This window comes from Tursiops truncatus, chromosome 14 (assembly GCF_011762595.2).
Source record: "Tursiops truncatus isolate mTurTru1 chromosome 14, mTurTru1.mat.Y, whole genome shotgun sequence".
NCBI classification, from domain to species: domain Eukaryota; kingdom Metazoa; phylum Chordata; class Mammalia; order Artiodactyla; family Delphinidae; genus Tursiops; species Tursiops truncatus.
The window spans coordinates 11,115,660-11,135,757 of NC_047047.1; the positions used below are offsets into that span (position 1 = coordinate 11,115,660).

Below are 20,098 nucleotides of genomic sequence, written 5' to 3' on the forward strand. Positions count from 1 at the left end.
TTATCGCTGACAAGACACATCTCAGAACACTTTACAATCTCTGTTAGTGAAAGAATTAAATGATTATTTCTGCCAGTGACACTTAGAAGTTGGCGCTCACTTCCTAGGTTTCATCACTCTTCTCGTCCATTCTGTAGACATAGTACCTGGGTTATGTTAATCATATTGCTTGGATTTCAGCAGCAAGATCCTCTGGCCTCAAAAATGTTGCTTCATAGGCATCAGTACAGCTTCAAGTCCTAGAGAAGGAGGCTAGATTTCCTTGAGCCTGTTTCTGCCTTCTTCCCAGGAAACAATGCTGTTTCCCAAAACAAAGTACCTCCGAGGTGGGAAGGGACTGACGTGATTGGATAGCGACGTTCCTGGTGTTGGAAATGGGGCCAGTTACTGTAGTCAGATACATTTTACTTACCTTGCTTCTTCTTTCTCTTTTTTCGGTTTGCTTCTCCTTGTATCAGGCCTCGTCTAGGAACAGTCATGCACCGGGTCATCGGACTGGGGATCCTTTACTTTATCTTTGCAGCTGCTGAAGGCGTGATAAGAGTCATTGGGGTAAAAACTACATCATTCCACTTGCACTTTTTTTTGTCGTTGCTGTGAAATACGATTTTACTTCTATCTCCTGAGATGAATTTTTAAAGATAGGAAATTTGTGATAAAGGCCCAATTTGAGTTTATTTTCCCCCATGTGGACTCTTTCCCTTTTCTAACACGTCCTGAAAGTATAAGGCTAAACAGAGCACTTTTTTAAATGATGTGGTTATGAACACACCACCTGACGTCATCCTAGGAATTAGCTCCATCTCAAAAATGTTCGTGGTTGCTCTTCACGAAGAACATTCATCTTTATCATTATGCAGTCTGAACACATTCATTTCTTCCTTAACCCTTGGTTTAAACGTGTAAGTGAAGAGCAGTTAATTTTACCTTTTGTGCATACAGATATTACGTGTCATTGCTTTTTAAAGTCTCCTTTGGTTGTAAGTTTTCCCTGACTCCTGTGGGCTCAGAATTTGGGGGATTCAGCAGACTCCACGCTTGGAAAAACCAGGAGGAGGTAGTGTTCTGGGGAGAAACGGCTCTAGCAACATGGGCAGCAATGCTTTTCTCTAGAGAAGAGCGAATATTTGTATCTGTGAAGACACCTACATTTCTAGCTCTAGGTTTTCCTTAATAATATGGCTGACAACTGAGGGATTAAGAAGCTTATTATATTTTTACTTGATTCAGAGAACCTTGTAATTTTTACTCAAAACGTCTTTTGGATTAGATGTTTAAATCAGATCACTGTGCACAGAGTGAATAATCTGTATATTGCCACGTACGTCTACTTCATGTAGGTTGATCTGACCCTTAAAGCAGGACATTTGTCCAATAATGTTAAAAGCTTCACTCTTCTTCTGGTGTCTTTGACACATCTGCATTCTGGGTTAGATACACCTGCTCCTTGAAAGGTGCATTTATTTTTACTCTTACATAATAATGAAGAACTTCGCATTTACATGTATAATTCACAGAAAACTAATCTTTGCTAGAAAGAAAATGGAAAGGATAAACACCCCATGGATAGATTGCATTGTATCTCTTTAAAATTTTACACAGTCAGCCTCTTAGATGTGACCGTTTTAAATATGATTCTCTGTCAGCTCTTGAGTACGCATCCAGCCGATGGTTTGTTTATACCCTTCCACACAGTTCCTTTTCCTTATTTTACTTTTTGCATGTCCTTTCACACATGTGGGGATGATGAGGAGTCCGTTTCTTTAGGAGCCGTGGCTGCAGGTTTGGTGCGGAGAGGGCAGAGGTTGAAATGGTTGGCCTGAGTTGGGTGGGATGTGCTGTGTTTTATTTGCCACTTTATAACACACTTTTACGTTATCACGGGACAAGTTGATGACAAACATTTGTTGACACCAAAACAGGTAACTTCCACGTGCTCATAAACACAGTTCTGTTAGGCAATAACATCTTTTATGTGGCCTTTTATAAAACAATGATATGAGATAAATTGTTTTTCTTCATCAGATGATAATTATTATAATACAATGAAACTTTTACATTCAGATTTTTTCCCCTATTTTTATTTTTCAGGGTTCTAACCATTTAGCTGTTGTATTTGGTGACATTATTTTAGCCGTTATTGACTCCATTTTTGTATGGTTCATATCCTTTACTGTGTCCTAAAATTGTTGTATCATTAAAATCGGATTATTTTTAGTGTGTAATAATAATAGAGAGAAATATACTCATGCGTTATTGTTACCTCAATATAGAAATTTAGTTGAAGGTGAAAAAGTAACGATTCCTCGAACAAAAAATATCCTTATTTTTTCTAGTAGTTCAGCAAACTTAAATGCACATATTGAGCGATCTGGTAAGGAAGAAAAATACATAACTAGGAGCAACATAGCAATAGTAATTGCCACGTTAGAGAGGTGCTGTGCAGATAGAGGAAAGAGAAATTTACTCCAGGGTGAAAATCAGGAAAGATTTCAGGGAGATGGTGACATTTTAATTGAGACTGAGTGGACAAATCGGGGTTTACTAGGAAAAGAACTGAGGGGAAAGCATTCTGGGAAGATTTAAGGGGACCAAATAGTTGGAAGCATGAAAATATAGAGACAGTGGCACGATGTCTCAGAGTAGCTTGCCTGTAGGTAACGTGTGTAGGAGAATCATAGAAGGTGGGACCAGAAGGGAAGGATAGAATGACATGCTCGAGAGTTTAGAAGGTGGAAAGGAGCAAGGAGTTGAGGCTGCACAGGTGAATGACATGATGAAATCTTGTAAGAAAGAACTCAAGGATGGCATTTTTAAAAATGCCTGGGAAAGGAGAGTCTAGAGCTGGGAGGTCTAGTAAGGAGTCCTTTGCAGTGGGCCAAAGGAGGGATAGTGAGTGTTAGAAGTGGGGCAGAGGAAATGGAAGAAGGACTCTGGATGACAAGCTGGCTAGAAATGGGTGGGGAAAGGGAGAGAGGGCTCCCAGGAAGACATGCACGTCTCAAGTAGGTGGCTGGACCAGTGTTGCCATGCTCAGGGTGGTAAACATGGATAAGGGACCACAGTGGGTGAGGGTTGAGTTGCCTGGGGCATTAGTGTGAAGAAGAGAGTTGGAAGTCCCAGCCTGGCTTAGCAAGAGGAGTCAGAGCTGGTGACGAAGGTGGGAGTCAGCTTTGTGTGGGAGAAGGTCGCAGCCGTGGAAGTGACCCAAGAAGAACAGGTAGACCAGCAAGTGGAGAGGAACCAGGACAGTGCCTCATGGGGCGGAAACATGCATGGAAGGAAGTCCAGGGTGAAGGGAGGTGGGAGAACCAGGAAGTCATCCTGGGGTGGAGACTAGGAAAGCTTTGGTAAGGAGGGGTGCTCAGCAGTGGCTAGCGCTGCAGAGAGATGAGTTCCCGAGGCGCACCTGTCTGCCTGGTTCATTCCAGGGGTCACGGCGGACAGCAAGAGAGCGGGTTCGCTGGAGGTGGTGGGCCAGAGGCCATAGCACAGCAGGAAAAGTTTCAGAGACAGTGTTAACCGATCCTTGAGGCTCCTCCTCGCTGACTGAGTGACTCCAGTGGCGTCTGGGCAATTCCACTGTTTTCCTCTCCTAGGCAGGACCCTCTAAAGTGCATTCGTGGAAATGGGAGGGATTCTAGAGAAACTACGACCTGGTCAGAGCAGAATGCAGGGTTCTGTGGATCCAGAACATTATTTGTATCTGTTTCGTTGACATTTATGTCCTCTTTGAAACTCATAAGCTTTTATTTTTACACAGTTCTTTTTGTTGCTATTGTCTTTGATAATTGTCTTTTAGCTTTTTTTTTTTTTTTAAAGAAGATGTTGGGGGTAGGAGTTTATTAATTTATTTATTTAGTTTTGCTGTGTTGGGTCTTCGTTTCTGTGCGAGGGCTTTCTCTAGCTGTGGCGAGCGGGGGCCACTGTTCATCGCGATGCGCGGGCCTCTCATTATCGCGGCCTCTCTTGTTGCGGAGCACAGGCTCCAGACGCGCAGGCTCAGTAGTTGTGGCTCACGGGCCTAGTTGCTCCACGGCATGTGGGATCCTCCCAGACCAGGGCTCGAACCCGTGTCCCCTGCATTAGCAGGCAGATTCTCAACCACTGCGCCACCAGGGAAGCCCTGTCTTTTAGCTTTTAACGTAAAATGTGATTTTGTTTTCCTTGTGTTTCTTTCCATGTTCTCATCTTTGTCTCTCACAGGGAGGGCCGGAGGGCTTAAAATGGCCTGTGTCCCTTCTCTACAGGAAGCTGTCCCTTTCTGAAGGTGTGCTAACAGGTGTAACACTGTTAGTAGGATTTTCTGAGCTCCTTGTGGGTAAACCCGGTCTTATCTATTCTTTAAATTCCCTGTTTGTGAATTCTCGATATGCTTCCAAGTTAAAAACAAAACAAAAATCTTTTAATTTATTTTTATTCTCGAAAGCAGTGGTTCTTAGCCTTGTTTGGGTTCTGGCAGCAGAGATGCCTTTGCAAATCTGATGAAAGCTGTGGAGCCTCTTCACAGATTATATATAAACACACACGTCATTCACACGAGGAGTTTTTCCTACAGTGAGGCATTTGCAGACCTCCTAAATTATGTCCAGGTAGCCCCTAGTGTCCGAGGGGTGTCAGTAAAGGGATGATACCTGATTTAAAGAGTTGTTTCAACCAACTTGCTTGAAAACTGGATTCTACTTCTGTTGAGAGCTACCAGTTGAGAATCCAAGTTTACTGAATAAAATTATAGTAATATAAATCTGATCTTCTCCGAGTCATAAAAATTTCTGACTCTAATGTAATTTTTCATATTCTCTACATTAAAAAAAAAAAAAACCATGTAGAGTCATTCAGTTGTTCAAAAGGTGAAGTCCGTTCCTCAGTTCTGCAGGTGAACAGGGTTCCAGCTCTGAGTACTTATCCCCAGCGTGGAGCCCACTCTGCCGAAGCCCCGGCTTCATCGCTTGTCAGGGATTCTCACCTGACTTGAGGATAAGGGGCAGGCAGTGCGAACACCCTGGGACCTGGACAGGCAGAATTGCAGGGGAGGTGAACTAGCTACTGGGCTCAGCGTTACTGTCTCCAATCTTCATGTCTTCTCTTCTGTCACTGTGAGTTTAGAAAATGAGCTTAAGACATCTATTCATTTTGGAGTTGTCTTACTTCTAAACTTGTATATGCTTAGAGCCTTGTAAACTTCACATTTTAAAAATCTATATTATCTTTTCTCCTGGTAATTTACAGATACGTATTTCAAAGTATTCTTGTTCTTAATCATCTCCAAGGTGGTACATGGGTTCATTGGGAAAAATACATAGTAATGCAACTTGGCAGAAAATTCCAGAGGAAAGTGGCTGTAAACGCTCTGATTCCATCTGGATTTGAATGAGGGTAACTTACCACCTTTATGGACAGCAATGGCTTTGGTCCAACACATAATGAGCCAGATTGGGATGGGGAGATAAGGAAAATAAGGGGAAAGATTTAGCTTGCTTAATTAATAATGTTTTTAATAAACATGTTTGAGGTAAAAGTCATAAAGAAATCCAGAAATTAAAGTTCTCTTGGTTAGTATTTCATGCTGAGAGAAAGGAAATTTAGCATTATCCATTTCTGCCTCAACCTGAATTTCTGACGTTTGCTTTTAGATTGCCGTTTGGTAATTTTCATTACTGAGATGAAGTCTGCTTTCTCTGTACAAAAAGGTAGTGGATTTCCTAAATGATTACCAATGACAAGCAAAGAAGCAGGACTACGTCCTTGTAGAATTGAGTGCTGGGATAATGACCCTGCTTCCTTCACCTTTGATGAACCTCATCTAGCTCCTCCTGTGAGAATCTAATTCTATATTAATAGAAAAAATAGCCTGAAAGCGCCCAAAGCCACAGCCTTCTGCCTCTTTTCTCCTGCTTGCTGGTTTTATTCTTTTGCTGTTTTGCTGCAGGCAAATGATCTGATCTTGTGCTCCTGGCCAGCCTCCCTCTGTCTCTTCTTGACTCTAGCTTGTGCTGGTGGATATCCTTTTCCTAGCCGCAGCAGCATGTCCAAGGTGCTTCTCTCGTCAGGATCATGGGGCCTGTGTGCTTTCATTACTGCTTCAGAAGTATTCGGTCTTGATCATGTTTATTGAATAAAGCACATTTGCATGTCTGTAAATTCTGACAGCAGGCCTAATTGGTTGAGTTGTGCTATTTTAGAAATTGATCTTCTGTTGCAACTTATTGGTCATTCAGAAAGATTGAAAAGCAGCTTTGGTAGTTTTAGTACTAAAGTGAAGTTTTTGATGAGTGAAGTATTTGGAATTTAAATAGGAGGCCTAAGTGCAAACTGTGCCACTTCCATTCCTTTGCTCAACTCTGTTACGTATGTTCAGAGTGTGGCCCCTGAACGGGGCTTGGCAGGTGCTGCAGAGGAAGCAGCTCCCGTTTACAGAGCTCTGGCTTGAGCACAGCTGCACTACTGAGGAGCCAGTGGACAAGCCTCGTTCTGCTTCTTTGTACCTGACAGTGTCGCACTTTACCTGAGCCCTGTGCTCCTGGAACAGCCGTGGTTAAGACAGCCTCCACCCTTTCGTGTTCCGGGAAAAGGCTTACTGTCAATACAAACAGATGCCTTTCCCCATAGGACTTCGATGAGACTCCCAGGTGCCCCCATGTTCACTTGTGACAAGGCCAGACACAGACCTATGTACCCACTGACCAATCTGGACAAAATACCAGACTGGACCAAACTAAGCCTTCTCCTTCCCCCGGGTTCCCGAGCTTTCATCCACCCGCAGCCCTCCTTCATGGCCCCTCCTGAAAACCTGCAGACTTCAAGGAAAGTCATTCTCTGGGCAACTGTCCCGTCAGGCCACCCACTTCTCACACCTGCTGCTCTCGACACCTGTTTACTCCTCCCTATAAAAGCAAAGCCCTTCCCTGCCTGACCTTTGGGACTCTCTCGGATCTTATAGTCGGAACATTCTCCCTATTGCAATAATCTCTTCAATAAAGTCTGTTTTTACCTAAGTCCAGATTTGTGTTACTTGACATATTTCAGTTTCAGTTTATAAAATGGAATTGGCAGATGGTGTAACTTCTTAATTATGGTCATTTGGAGGATAAAATGAGAATAGACCAGAAACAACAAAATAAGAAAGAAACAGACAGAAAAGCACACGCCAAGTGGCATGTCATGATGGGATCTGTAAAGAGTGTCTGGCCTAAGGGGGACTTGGCATTTAGTGTGTGTCCTGCTCTGTTCTCTGTTTCAAGAACTTGGCATTGAAGGAGCACATCATAGGTCTTCTTGCTTATGTTTTTTTTTTCCTTGAAGTGTGTTTACTTAGTTCAGACAGTGGTATATTGTAAAACAATATCTGTGATGAAATTGGTATCATGATTATACAATATTGGATAAGACAACATTTTCTGTGTGTTTATTAGTTTTAAATTATGGGAATTATATGTAGCAGTACTATATAGCAGTGCTAAGTTTGGAAATGTAGCAGAAGATTCTTGTTTTGTTTTTTATCTTAACTGTATATTACTATTTAAAATTTTTTCCTTAACTTTTTTCACATTTTTGTAAGTTTGGCACAAACTATGAAGACTCTAAGGCTAAGAAAGAACACAGTGAAATTTTCTTTGTACAGGCACTTCACAAATACCCTGATCTTTGCCATAATGGGTAAGCTATCTAACTTTTCTTTTAAAATACATTATTTTAGTATTGCATATTCTTTCAATGGTTGACTTTTTTTGGTGTGTTTCAGCATCTGTAGTGTTTACGGTGTGGACAACTAAGACATTTAGAATTGCAAAATGTCAATCAGTAAGTATAATCTTCCTATTTAAACAGTTTTCATTTTTAATTATTCTATTTGATTTTGTGTAAGGTTGAAGAATTTTGTGTTTGTAGACAGATAATTTGAGTGGAGATTTTCTTTACTTGGAATTATTTTGTAAAGAATTATAAAAACATTTGCCTTCTTTAAATGTCTGAAAAAGTTCCTCTTAAATCTCCTTTTCCAATTATGCCCTTTTCTTTTTGTATATTTTGAAAAGGAATCCTCCCCCTGTATAATTTTAGGTAACAGGAAATCTTTTTCTTCCAGCACACAGTGTAATTGGGTTGTTTTGTACTTAGGACTGTAAACCTTAAGCCTGACATGTTTCTAGGATGGTATACTCATTGTGAACATTCAGGAGATACCCTCCATGGATTCTCTAGTTAGAAGAAGATACACTTCTCAGACTTAAAATAGTAAAAGACCCTCTTGGGGGTTTCTTGATTTGGAAATAGTCTGTAGTTCCATATAAATAATTATAAGGAGGCCTCTGAAAACCCTGGACTTCTGCTGCTGTAGGGATAATTTAGTGAGAGAAGAAACTGTTCTTGTCTAGAAAATAATTGACCTCTGAAGCCCTTTTAAACTCTAATTGTTTTTTTTTTAAATTTATTTATTTATTTTTGGCTGTGTTGGGTCTTCGTTGCTGTGTGCAGGCTTTCTCTAGTTGCAGCGAGCGGGGGCTACTCTTTGTTGTGGTGCATGGGCTTCTCATTGCGGTGGCTTCTCCTGTTGCGAATCCCGGGCTCTAGGTGCGCGGGCTTCAGTAGTTGTGGCACATGGGCTCAGTAGTTGTAGCTCTCAGGCTCTAGAGCACAGGCTCAGTAGTTGTGGCGCACGGGCTTAGTTGTTCCATGGCATGTGGGGTCTTCCCAGACCAGGGCTCGAACCTGTGTCCCCTGCATTGGCAGGTGGATTCTTAACCACTGCGCCAACAGGGAGGTCCCTCTAATTCTTTTTATGATACTATATAATTTGTTAGGATTTTATTCATTATATTGGTTATAAGGCTGAAGTAAGCATTAATATTACTGAAGTAAGCATAATGATTTTATAGAGATAGCATTTCTTAGTTTTTATGTTTCTCGGAAAAACGTGTGCCTATTCATTTGGAAGACTTACTGGTTGGAAAGATTTCATTAGTACTTGTCATTATGTACTATTTGAATGGGAAATCTGTATGTTTATCAGAAAATTAACTTTTCTTGTTTGAATTGTCCTTATTATAGGATTGGATGGAACGCTGGATTGATGATGCGTTTTGGAGCTTCCTTTTTTCCCTTATCCTTATTGTAATAATGTTTTTGTGGAGACCATCAGCAAACAATCAGAGGTACCTAACATAGGAAAGTTCAAATTTGGCAAGGATTTGTTCATCATCTGCTACAATGTTAAAACAGCATTTATAGAAACTGGAGAGGTAGTCCTTGCTGTTAAAGAGTGTACATACAGTCAAGTGGGGAGACAAATGTAACAAAAGCAAGACAGTGAAATAAGAGATATATAAGCCCAGCAGGAAGGTGGAAGAGGGGTCCATGAAAAGGCAGCATTTATGTTACACCTTTAGGAAAGGAGTAGGACAGTGACTGGCTGACCTGCGAAAGACTGCAGGTTTTCTAGGAGTAGCGGGAACAGACATGGCATACTTTGAAGGCCAACAAGCCATACAGTTTGGTTACTACCCTTACATTGGTGGGACATAAAGCTGGAAAGGAAAAGTGGGAGCAAAATCATAAAGAGCTTGAATGCGAAATTCAGAAACTTGTACTTTACACTACATGTGACAGGAAGCCCCACAGCTTCCCTTGCCTCATTCCTCTTCCCCAAGCAAAGCACTGTTAAGTTTCTTCCTTCTAGGAAAAAATGAAAAAGTATATACTAGTGTGTGTGTTTCTCTCTCTCTTTAAAATTATACAACAACATGCAAATCAACTATACTTCAATAGAAAATTTTTTGATTAAAAACAGATTTAAATATTATACAACAACAATGATAGTACATACATACATATATACACTATTCTGCACTTTCTTTGTTTAAAATGTGTCTTTCCTTATCATCTTGTATAGACCTACCATATTACTTTTAATAGCTTTCTGGCATTCCATATGATTGTAGCATAATTTATATAAGCAGTCCCTAATTATTAGACACTTAGTTTCTAGTTTCGTTGCTATTATCAGCAGTGCTTTTTTTTTTTTAAAATCAGCAGTGCTTTTTGAATGCTGTTGGACCCAGTAAATGTGGCTTGAGTGGTGTGCTTTATTTTCACCAATCAGGTTAGCAATTCCTTTTCGTTAGGAGATAAGTAAAAATAGTGGGCAGGGAGGTAAACCTGACATGGAGAAAAAAGTACAGCAGAAAATTCCCTTCCCTGAGCATTCGATATTTCAAAGTTGCTTCCAGAGAAATTTGATCCATCGATGCTTTTACCAACGGGTCTGGGAACCCCAGTTTCAGTTTCTTCACAGTAACCTTTGCTGATTTGAGAGTAAAATAATTAAATTTTTATCATTTCAATTTATGGGAAACTTTTTAAGTGTATATGTTTTTTAAAGTGTGTACTGACTCTTTTAGATGTAAACTGAATGTTGAACAGGTTCAAACACACTAGTAAAACTACTCCTTGTTTTTGATTTAGATATGCCTTCATGCCCTTAATAGATGATTCTGATGATGAAATTGAAGAATTCATGGTAACATCTGAAAATTTAAGTGAGTGGCATATTTTCTTATTAAATGACCATTGCATATATTGTAACAAAGAAATATTGTACCTCTACCTGTGATGCAAGGTCAGATACACTTTTTTTCCCGTAAAATATTTTTAAAACTGTATCTGCAGAAACCTCTATTATGGTAGACAGTCACAGAAGAGAAGTCAGTCATGAAATTTTCAAGATTGCTAAAATAGTTTGAGCTTTTGTTATGTGTTTGCTCTTAAAGTCTAAGTATTGAAATAGCTGCACTGTTTCCCACGAGAGTGATTTGGTGTATATTGTGCTTAGCTCCTAAACAATATTCGTCTTCTTAATGATGATTGCTGAATTTCTTTGTATCACCTCTTCTTGCTCTTGAAAATTGTGCACATCTGTAATTTCCCGGTCATGCCCAAAGCATTTCTAATTATGGTTTTAGTGCTTTAGTTTTCATCTTTCTATTAATTTATACATAAGTGTCTTATCATTTTATTAATTTTACCAAAACACTGTAATTGAAGCATTTGTTACGGCAACTTAAGTATGTAACTCAGATGTAAAGAGTAATTTTATCTTTATTCCATTCTTCCTTCCTCTTACTTTGGTTTCTCTTATTAGTAACAATTCTTTTTCACAATTTTTTTTTTTGTTTCTCTACTGTGAAAATTTTATAATCTACCCAGTCAGCAAAATTTGCAACATAATCAGTGTGTCTTCAGTGTCCACACTTCCTTTTACCTCCTCTCATCAGATTATCACCTACAGCTAATTCTTTCATGTTTTTCTGACTTTTCTATTAAGAAAAGAAATCTGCAAAACTTATTCACAGCAGAGATATTAAAATTCAGTGTGTTAGTTCTGGCTCCAATAATGATGGAATGAATTGTTTGGGGCTAATCTTCCTGCTGATAGCTAGAATAAACTCTGGACAGATTTTTTTTTTTTTTAATTAACTATTGGAGGCACTGGAGAGCAAAGAAAAGCAGGCAGAAACTGGAGGAGATTTCACTGTTGAAAGAAGAGAACCATGAAAGAAGAGTTCATGCCCAGTCAATGAGACAGTACAGTGGCTAGAGCACAAGCAGACAGGTATAATCTTACTGATGCAAGGAATTGGAGAGTGAATTTGGGGCTGTAAGAATGTCTGGAGATTGATGGAAGAAATCCATAAAAGAGAGAGCCACAAAGGGGGAAATTCAAAAGTCTATAGTCTCTCTAGTCTTATCTGATACCTGAACTGGGTATGTGCAAAGTGAGACTCCAAGAAGCCAGGGGGAAAACAATAGCTATTAGGCTAAGAAGCGGAACAGAAGTTTCAGCAGCTGCCACAGCAGAGTTTGAAATTCAAATCTCAACAAGTTAAAAGTGCTTTCCATTAAAACCCCAGAAGGGCCACTCCTTAGAAGTAAAGACCACAGTCTAGGACCACTGAAATTTACCCTAGGACTAAAGCTAAACTGAAATAAACCCTAATCAAATCTAAAAGCATATCCCCCAAAGATCAGAGTGATCTAGCAATAATTTGAATTGCCTGCCAGAACAAAACACAACACTTCCCAGAGGAAGATAAGAGAATCCAGTCTATAAGATACCATTCTCAATGTCCAGTATACAATGATAAATTACTAGACATAGGATGAAACTGGAAGCCGTGATCCATAGTTGAGGGAAAAATCAGTAAGATCAATCTAGAGGTGGCCCAGATGTCACAGTTAGAGTTGAATAAAACCATCGACCTAATTGACTTGATTGATATTTATAGAACATTGCATTTAGCAACCAAAGAATAAAGGTTCAAGTCTACGTTGAATAAGATAGACCATATGTGTGGCCATTAAAAATGTCTCCATATATTTCAATGGATTGTAATCATACAGAGTATGTTTCTGATCACAATGGTTAAATTAGATGCACAGCAGTAAGATATCTACAAAATAATCAGATGTTTAGAAATTAAGCAATAATTTCTAAGTAACTCGTGGATTGAAGGAATATTAGAAAATATTTCATGCTAATGATAATAAAAGCATAACATGTCACATTTTACAGGATGCAGCTAAACCAATTCTTAGAGGAAAATTAATAGCTTTAAATGCCTGTATTACCAAGAAAACATTGATAATATGTTTCCATCTTGAGAAGCTAGAAAAAGAATGGCAAATTAAACCTGGGGTAATTAGAAGGAAGGATATAATGAAGTTGTGTCTACACCAATGAAATCGAAAACAGGGGGAAATAGAGAAAATGAGCAAAGCCAAAAGTAGTTTCTTTGAAAAGATTAATAAAAATTGATTAACCTCTAGGTAATCTAAACCAGAAATAAAATATAGCAAGGCAAATTTCCAACATTGGAAAGATAGGGCGGACATTACTACAGCAAGAAAGGGTAAGTAAGAGGCTATTATGAACAAATTGGGCATTTGGATAAAATGAACAAATTCCTTGAGAAATACACTTAAGAAACTACCCTAATCTTAATTCTAACCCTATGCCACTAATTGGAATAGCCATATATTTATTAAAGAAATTGGGCTTGAAATTTAAAATCTTCCCATAAAGTTCCAGACCCAGATGGCTGGCTTCACTAGTGAATGCTTTCAAATACCTAAGGAAGAAATATTCTAATCTTAGGCAACTCTTCAGAATATAGAGGAGGTGACAGAATGGGAGAAAATATTTACAAATGAAGCAACTGGCAAAGGATTAATCTCCAAAATTTACAAGCGGCTCATGCAGCTCAATATCAAAACAACAAACAACCCAATCCAAAAATGGGCGGAAGACCTAAATAGACATTTCTTCAGAGAAGATATACAGATTGCCAACAAACACATGAAAGGATGCTCAACATCACTAATCATTAGAGAAATGCAAATCAAAACTACAATGAGATATCATCTCACACCAGTCAGAATGGCCATGATCAAAAAATCTACAAACAATAAATGCTGGAGAGGGTGTGGAGAAAAGGGAACCCTCTTGCACTGTTGTTGGGAATGTAAATTGATACAGCCACTATGGAGAACAGTATGGAGTTTCCTTAAAAAACTAAAACTAGAACTACCATACGACCCTGCAATCCCACTCCTGGGCATATACCCTGAGAAAACCATAATTCAAAAAGAGTCCTGTACCACAATGTTCATTGCAGCTCTGTTTACAATAGCCAGGACATGGAACCAGCCTAAGTGTCCATCATCGGATGAATGGATAAAGAAGGTGTGGCACATATATACAATGGAATATTACTCAGCCATAAAAAGAAACGAAATTGAGTTATTTGTAGTGAGGTGGATGGACCTAGAGTCTGTCATACAGAGTGAAGTAAGTCAGAAAGAGAAAAACAAATACTGTATGCTAACACATATATATGGAATCTAAAAAAAAAAAAATGTCATGAAGAACCTAGGGGCAAGACGGGAATAAGGCACAGACCTACTAGAGAATGGACTTGAGGATACGGGGAGGGGGAAGGGTAAGCTGGGACAAAGTGAGAGAGAGACATGGACATATATACACTACCAAACGTAAAATAGATAGGTAGTGGGAAGCAGCCGCCTAGCACAGGGAGATCAGCTTGGTGCTTTGTGACCACCTAGAGGGCTGGGTTAGGGAGGGTGGGAGGGAGGGAGACGCAAGAGGGAAGAGATATGGGGACATATGTATATGTATAGCTGATTCACTTTGTTATAAAGCAGAAACTAACACACCATTGTAAAGTAATTATACTCCAATAAAGATGTTAAAAAAAAAGAATATAGAGGAGGTAGGGATACTTCCCAACTTGTTTTATAAGGCCAGCACAGCTCAGATACCAAAATCTGACAAAGACAAAAGAAAGTTACAGACCAGTGTCACTCATGAGTAGAGACATAAAATTCATTTAAACGGACTTCCCTGGCAGTCCAGTGGTTAAGACTCTGTGCTTCCACTGCAGGGGGCACAGGTTTGATCCCTGGTCAGGGAACTAAGATCCCACATACCACTCTTATTTTATTTTATTTTTAGTAAATAAAATCTAGAAGAATAATGAAAGACCATCATTGTCAAGTGGACTTTATCCCAGGGTTGCAAGGCCGTTTCAACATTTGAAATTCAATCAGTGTAATTCATCTAAAGAGTAAGGAAGAAAAATGACATAATTATCTCAGTAGGTGCAGAAAGACACGTCACAGAATTCACCTATTCATGATTTTTTAAAAAAGAAACCCACTTAGCAAACATATTACAGAATAGTGTGAAAAAACTCTACAGCTAAAATCATACTTAATGGTGAAATAGTGAATACTTTCCTCCCAAGATTGGGAACAAAGTACGTGAGTATCTGCTCACCACTTTGACTCAGTATCAGACAGCAGTTCCTAGCCAGTGCAGAAAGGCAAAACACAAACCAACCCAAAGAATACAAAAGGCATAAAGTGTAGAAAGCAAGAAGTAAACCTGTTTTTATTTACAAACAGCAAGGTTTTGTTTTGTTTTGTTTCGGCTGTGCCGCGCGGCTTGTGGGGTTAGTTCCGCTGTGCCGCGCGGCTTGTGGGGTTAGTTCCCCGACCAGGGATTGAACCCACGCCCTCTGCAGTGAAAGCACGGAGTCCTGACCACTGGAGTGCCAGGTAATTCCTCAGCAACGTTAAGTATGTAGAAAATCCTAAGGAGTCTATAGAAAAGAAAAAATACAGTAGAACTAATAAGTGAATAATATAACAGAATCATAGGATATATGTCCAAATACAGAAATTAGATTTTTTTATATAACTGGAAGTAATTGAAAAATGAAATTTAAAATATTGTTTACAGGAGCTTCAAAAAATAAAATATTTAGGAATAAATTTAATGGAAAAAAATGGGGAAAACTGCACTGAAGAATACAAAACAATGCCAAGAGAAATTATAGAATAAGTAAATGTTTATGAATTGTAACTCTCAATATTATTAAGCCATCACTTCCTCAATTGATATGTAGATCCAGTACAGTCCCAATTGTAATTCTGGCTGATTTTTTAAAAAATGGTTAAGCTGGTTTTAAAATATGTATGGAAATACAAAAGATCTGGAAGAACCTAAACATTCTTGTAGTTACAACGTAGATCTTGAAAACACTATACTAAGTGAAAGAAACCAATTACAATAGATCGTATGTTATATGATTCTGTTTATATGAAAAGTCCAGAAAAGGTAAATGCATGGAGATAGAAAATAGATTAGTGGCTGCCAGGGGCTGGTGGAAGGAGTGAGTTGGGAGTAACTGCTAATAGGTATGAGGTTTTGGTGGGGGTGGGGGTGATGAAAAGCTTCTGAAATGAACAGTGATGATGGTTGCACCATTCTGTGTTCTAAAATCCACTGAACTGTACACTTCAAAATGGTGCATTTTATGGTGTGGAAGTTATATCTAAGTAAAATTAAATTAATGGACTTAACACTGATTTCAAGACGAAAATTTCAAGTTATACTAATCAAGACAGTGTGGTATTGGCATAAGGATACATACATCAGTGTATCAAAATAGAGTCCCAAACATACATAACTAAAATAAAATGAAATGAAATTTCAGACAACTTAAAAAAAATAGTCCAAAAATAAATCTGTACATATTGTTCAGTGGATCTTGTTGTTGTTGCTTCAGATTATTTTATCAATGCAATAACACTTCAAAGAATGTACTCTTACTAGCACCAGATTGATTCCAATGTAATAGGAGGTCTCTAAAGCTTTTGTTTTTAAAAGAGATATAATATTTAAATTATAAATTCCAAATTTCCAAATTGGAAACCTCATTTGTCAATTGATTTTTGACAAAGGCAGCAAGGCTTTATATGAGGAAAATATAGTATTTTCAACAAAGAGTACGGAACAACTAGATAAACACATGGGGGGAAATCACCTAGACTCCTGCCGTGAATATCACCTATAATTAATTCAAGAGAGATCACAGACCTAGATGTAAAAGATTAAACGATAACTCTTCTAGCAGAGAACAGGAAGATATCTTCATGACCTTGGGTTAGGCAGTTTCTTAGGACACAAAAAGCAGTTACCGTAAAATAAAAAGGTTGGTAAATTAGCCATCACCAAAGTTAAAAACTTACGTTCATCAAGAGAAACAAGAAAGTGAAAAGGCCAGCCCTAGACTGGGATGAAACCTTCTCAATACATATATCTGACAAAGAACTTGTATCCAGAATATAAGAATTCCTACAGATCAATAAAAGATAACTCAATTTGTTTAAAAAAAAATGGAATACTTAAATAGACACTTCACCAAAGAAGACAAAGGAAAGGCCAGTACGCACATGAAAAGGTGCTCGATAATACTGGTCGTCAGGGAAACGCAAATTAAAACCAGAGTGAAATGCTACCATGTATCCACTAGCATGGTTAAAATTTAAAAGACTGGCAGCGTGAAACGCGGAAGAGGATGTAGAACAGCTGGATCGCTCATACATTATGGAAGAAGTCATAAGAAGTTTTAAGAAAGCAGTTTGACAGTATCTTAAAAAGTTAAACATACACCTACCATATAGCCCAGCCATACCACTCCAAAATATTTATCCAAAAATGAAAATGAAAGCAGATGTCCACAGAAAGACACTGTGTGCACTTTCATAGCAGCCTGATCCTTCATGGTCCAAAACTGAAATAGCCCAAATGTCTGTCAACAGATGAATGGATAAAATAATAGTGGTATACTTATACAATGGAATACTGTTTGGGAAGCAAAAGTAATCAACACTATACAACATGAATAAATCTCAAAACCTTTATGTTGAGTGAAAGTAGTCAAATCCAATGAATATTGAGTCCTTATGGTTTTATATAAGAAGTTCTAGAGCAGGCAGGAGTAAACTGTGGTGATTATGTAAATCAAAGCAATAGTTGCTTCTGGTGGGGTTGGGATTGACCAGAAAGGAATTTAAAGAGCCCTTTGTGGGGACTTCCCTGGTGGCACAGTGGTTAAGACTCTGCACTCCCAATGCAGGGGGCCTGGGTTCCATCCCTGGTCAGGGAACTAGATCCCACATGCTGCAACTGAGAGTTTGTATACCACAACTAAGACCTAAATAAAGAAAGAAAGAAAATATTAAATGAAAAAAAAAGAATCCTCTGTGATGATAGAAATGTTAAATGTCTTGATTGGGATGGTAGTTACACAAGAGTTGATAAAAATCTCTTCAGACTGTACACTTAAAAGTTTGTATTTTTTTTGTATATTATACTTCAGTTAAAAAAAATCAGTGTATTACACCTTTAAGAGAAGGATCTCAAATGTTGAGATTTCAGACGCCCCATGGAAACATTTTCAGATTGAGGAACCTCATTTTCACTCATTATATCCACTTATGCACTTGATCTCATCATATTGTACCAACTGTCCTAGTTTATGGAGAAGCACTTTTTGCAAATTATTGTAGTAACAGAAGTGAATACTTATTGGACATAGACATTATGTTTCAGGTACCTTATATACGCTGATTTGTTTAATGCTCATCAGAATTCTCTGAGGTAGACATTATTATTATTCCATTTTACAGGCAGGGACGTTGAGTCACAGAAAGTTGATTGCTTAGCCTGAGTTTACGTAGATAGAGCCAGAATTCCAAGTGAAGCCATCTAGTTTCAGGACTCATGCTCTTAACCTCTCCTCTGCTAAACCTGCTGGCATAAAGAAGAGCCTTGGTCAAATACAAGGAAAATCTTTTTCTTCCCTATTTTATTTATACCATAAACACATTTTTAAAATTTATACATTAGAGAAGTGAAAGCATGGCCAAAGGTGTGTTTTATTCTTAAATATATTGTAAATCCTGTAGATTTTTAAATCCATGAACTTTAAAATGTACTGAAACTACCTAATGTGTGCATGTATGTATGTTTGCTTGTTCATTTAAACTCCTCTAAAACTGGAATTCAGACTAGCAACTTGAGAACCTGGTTGTTTTTGTAAACAGTTATGACGTTTTTAACTTTTTCTGTCCCTCCTACATTTCCAAATGGTATATTAAAGCCAGCACCCAGCCCAAAGCTTCCACTATTAACTCTCTTTATAGGGTTATTAAATGTGAAGCTACAAAGGAAAATATTATTATTTTATAATTTTATGAATTTCTATAATGTTTCTCATTACAGCTGAAGGAATAAAATTAAGAGTCTCAAAAATGGTTTCCAATGGAACAGCTAAACCTGCTACTTCTGATAATTTTGTGAGTATAGTATATATTTAATAGCATCTCAGTCTTTAATACTTTAGAACTCTATATGAGTGTCACATTCATTGACCTTCAGGAGAACACTTTTTACTAGTTTTTTCTGTATGAAAATAAATGTTACTAAGTAGTGATACTAGTTAAGTCTGACAACCGTACTGCTGTAAACCCTCACTTTTCATGTGCTGTCATTGGACCAGCGGCACAAACCTCACCCGGGAACTTGTTAGAAACACAGAATTTCAGGCCTACACCAGATGTCCCGAATCTAAATCTGCTTTTTAACAGAATTCCGTAGGTGATTCACATGCACATTAAAGATCGAGACGCTTTCTTATAGTGAAAGTTTGTGTTAATTTTTCAGCACTTTTATGTGATTTTTGAAGCTATTTCAGATAACATTTGTTGTCTGTTGGAAAGGGACTTTTAAACCATGTAAACTTGAATAAAACGTTAAAATATTGGGTAGAGATGAGTTTTTAAATATTTTATGCATATTATTTATGCATAAAAGTGGTAATTATGAGAGTAATTAAAAATGGAAATGCCTACCATACAGTTTTACATTTGGCTTTCTTACAGTTACATATGTTGCGGTTAATAAGGTGTAAAAATTTATGTACGCACCTAAGTTCTGACAGGATGGATGGTGTATGAAACAGTTTCATTTGTTGGATTTGGTAAATTCTCTAATCCTTATTTTTGGTAATTAATAATTCTTTAAAATGTGTTCTTTGAGTAGTTCTTTGGTAATTTAACTAAACTTTAAAAAGTTCCACAGTTTTAATTATCTGATGTTAGAACTATTAAAGTTTCAGCTTGCTAAGAGATTTTCCTCTTATTTTAGGGATATGTTTCAGTTTATTTCAAAGCTCAGTATTTGCACATATAGCAAGGGAAAATGTTTTCATTTCTCTAAACTGTGTAGTCAGCTCTTATTTTTTTGGTTTTTTTTGTTTTTTTTTTTGTTTTTTGCAGTACGCAGGCCTCTCACTGTTGTGGCCTCTCCCGTTGCGGAGCACAGGCTCCAGACGCGCAGGCTTAGCGGCCATGGCTCACCGGCCTAGCCACTCCGCGGCATGTGGGATCCTCCCGGACCGGGGCACGAACCCGTGTCCCCTGCATCGGCAGGCGGACTCTCAACCACTGTGCCACCGGGAAGCCCAGCTCTTATTTTTTTTAGATAATTATTTTATTTTATTTTTTAATTAATTTAATTATTTTGGGCTGCGTTGGGTCTTCGTTGCTGCGCGCGGGCTTTCTCTAGTTGTGGTGAGCTGGGGCTACTCTTCATTGTGGTGCACGGGCTTCTCATTGCAGTGACTTCTCTTGTTGCAGAGCATGGGCTCTAGGCATGCGGGCTTCAGTAGTTGTGGCT

The 20,098-nt window shown here is 38.3% G+C and overlaps 1 protein-coding gene across 3 annotated transcripts in view; it reads left to right on the plus strand.

Moving 5' to 3' along the window:
• The window catches only part of TMEM87B (transmembrane protein 87B), a 278,511-nt gene that overhangs the window by 20,180 nt on the left and 238,233 nt on the right, over window positions 1-20,098 (plus strand). For 2 of the 3 annotated variants that reach the window (XR_012325607.1, XM_073791134.1), the window contains exons 10-16: window positions 459-552; window positions 2,092-2,162; window positions 7,547-7,656; window positions 7,742-7,800; window positions 9,046-9,149; window positions 10,459-10,532; window positions 18,644-18,717. Coding sequence is in view for 2 of the 3 variants with exons in the window: in XM_073791134.1 (XP_073647235.1) it covers window positions 459-552; window positions 2,092-2,162; window positions 7,547-7,656; window positions 7,742-7,800; window positions 9,046-9,149; window positions 10,459-10,532; window positions 18,644-18,717 (586 nt within the window). In the remaining variant the exon portion in view is untranslated. The remainder of the gene's footprint in view (window positions 1-458; window positions 553-2,091; window positions 2,163-7,546; window positions 7,657-7,741; window positions 7,801-9,045; window positions 9,150-10,458; window positions 10,533-18,643; window positions 18,718-20,098) is intronic. The other variant, XM_073791135.1, reaches the window with a different exon arrangement.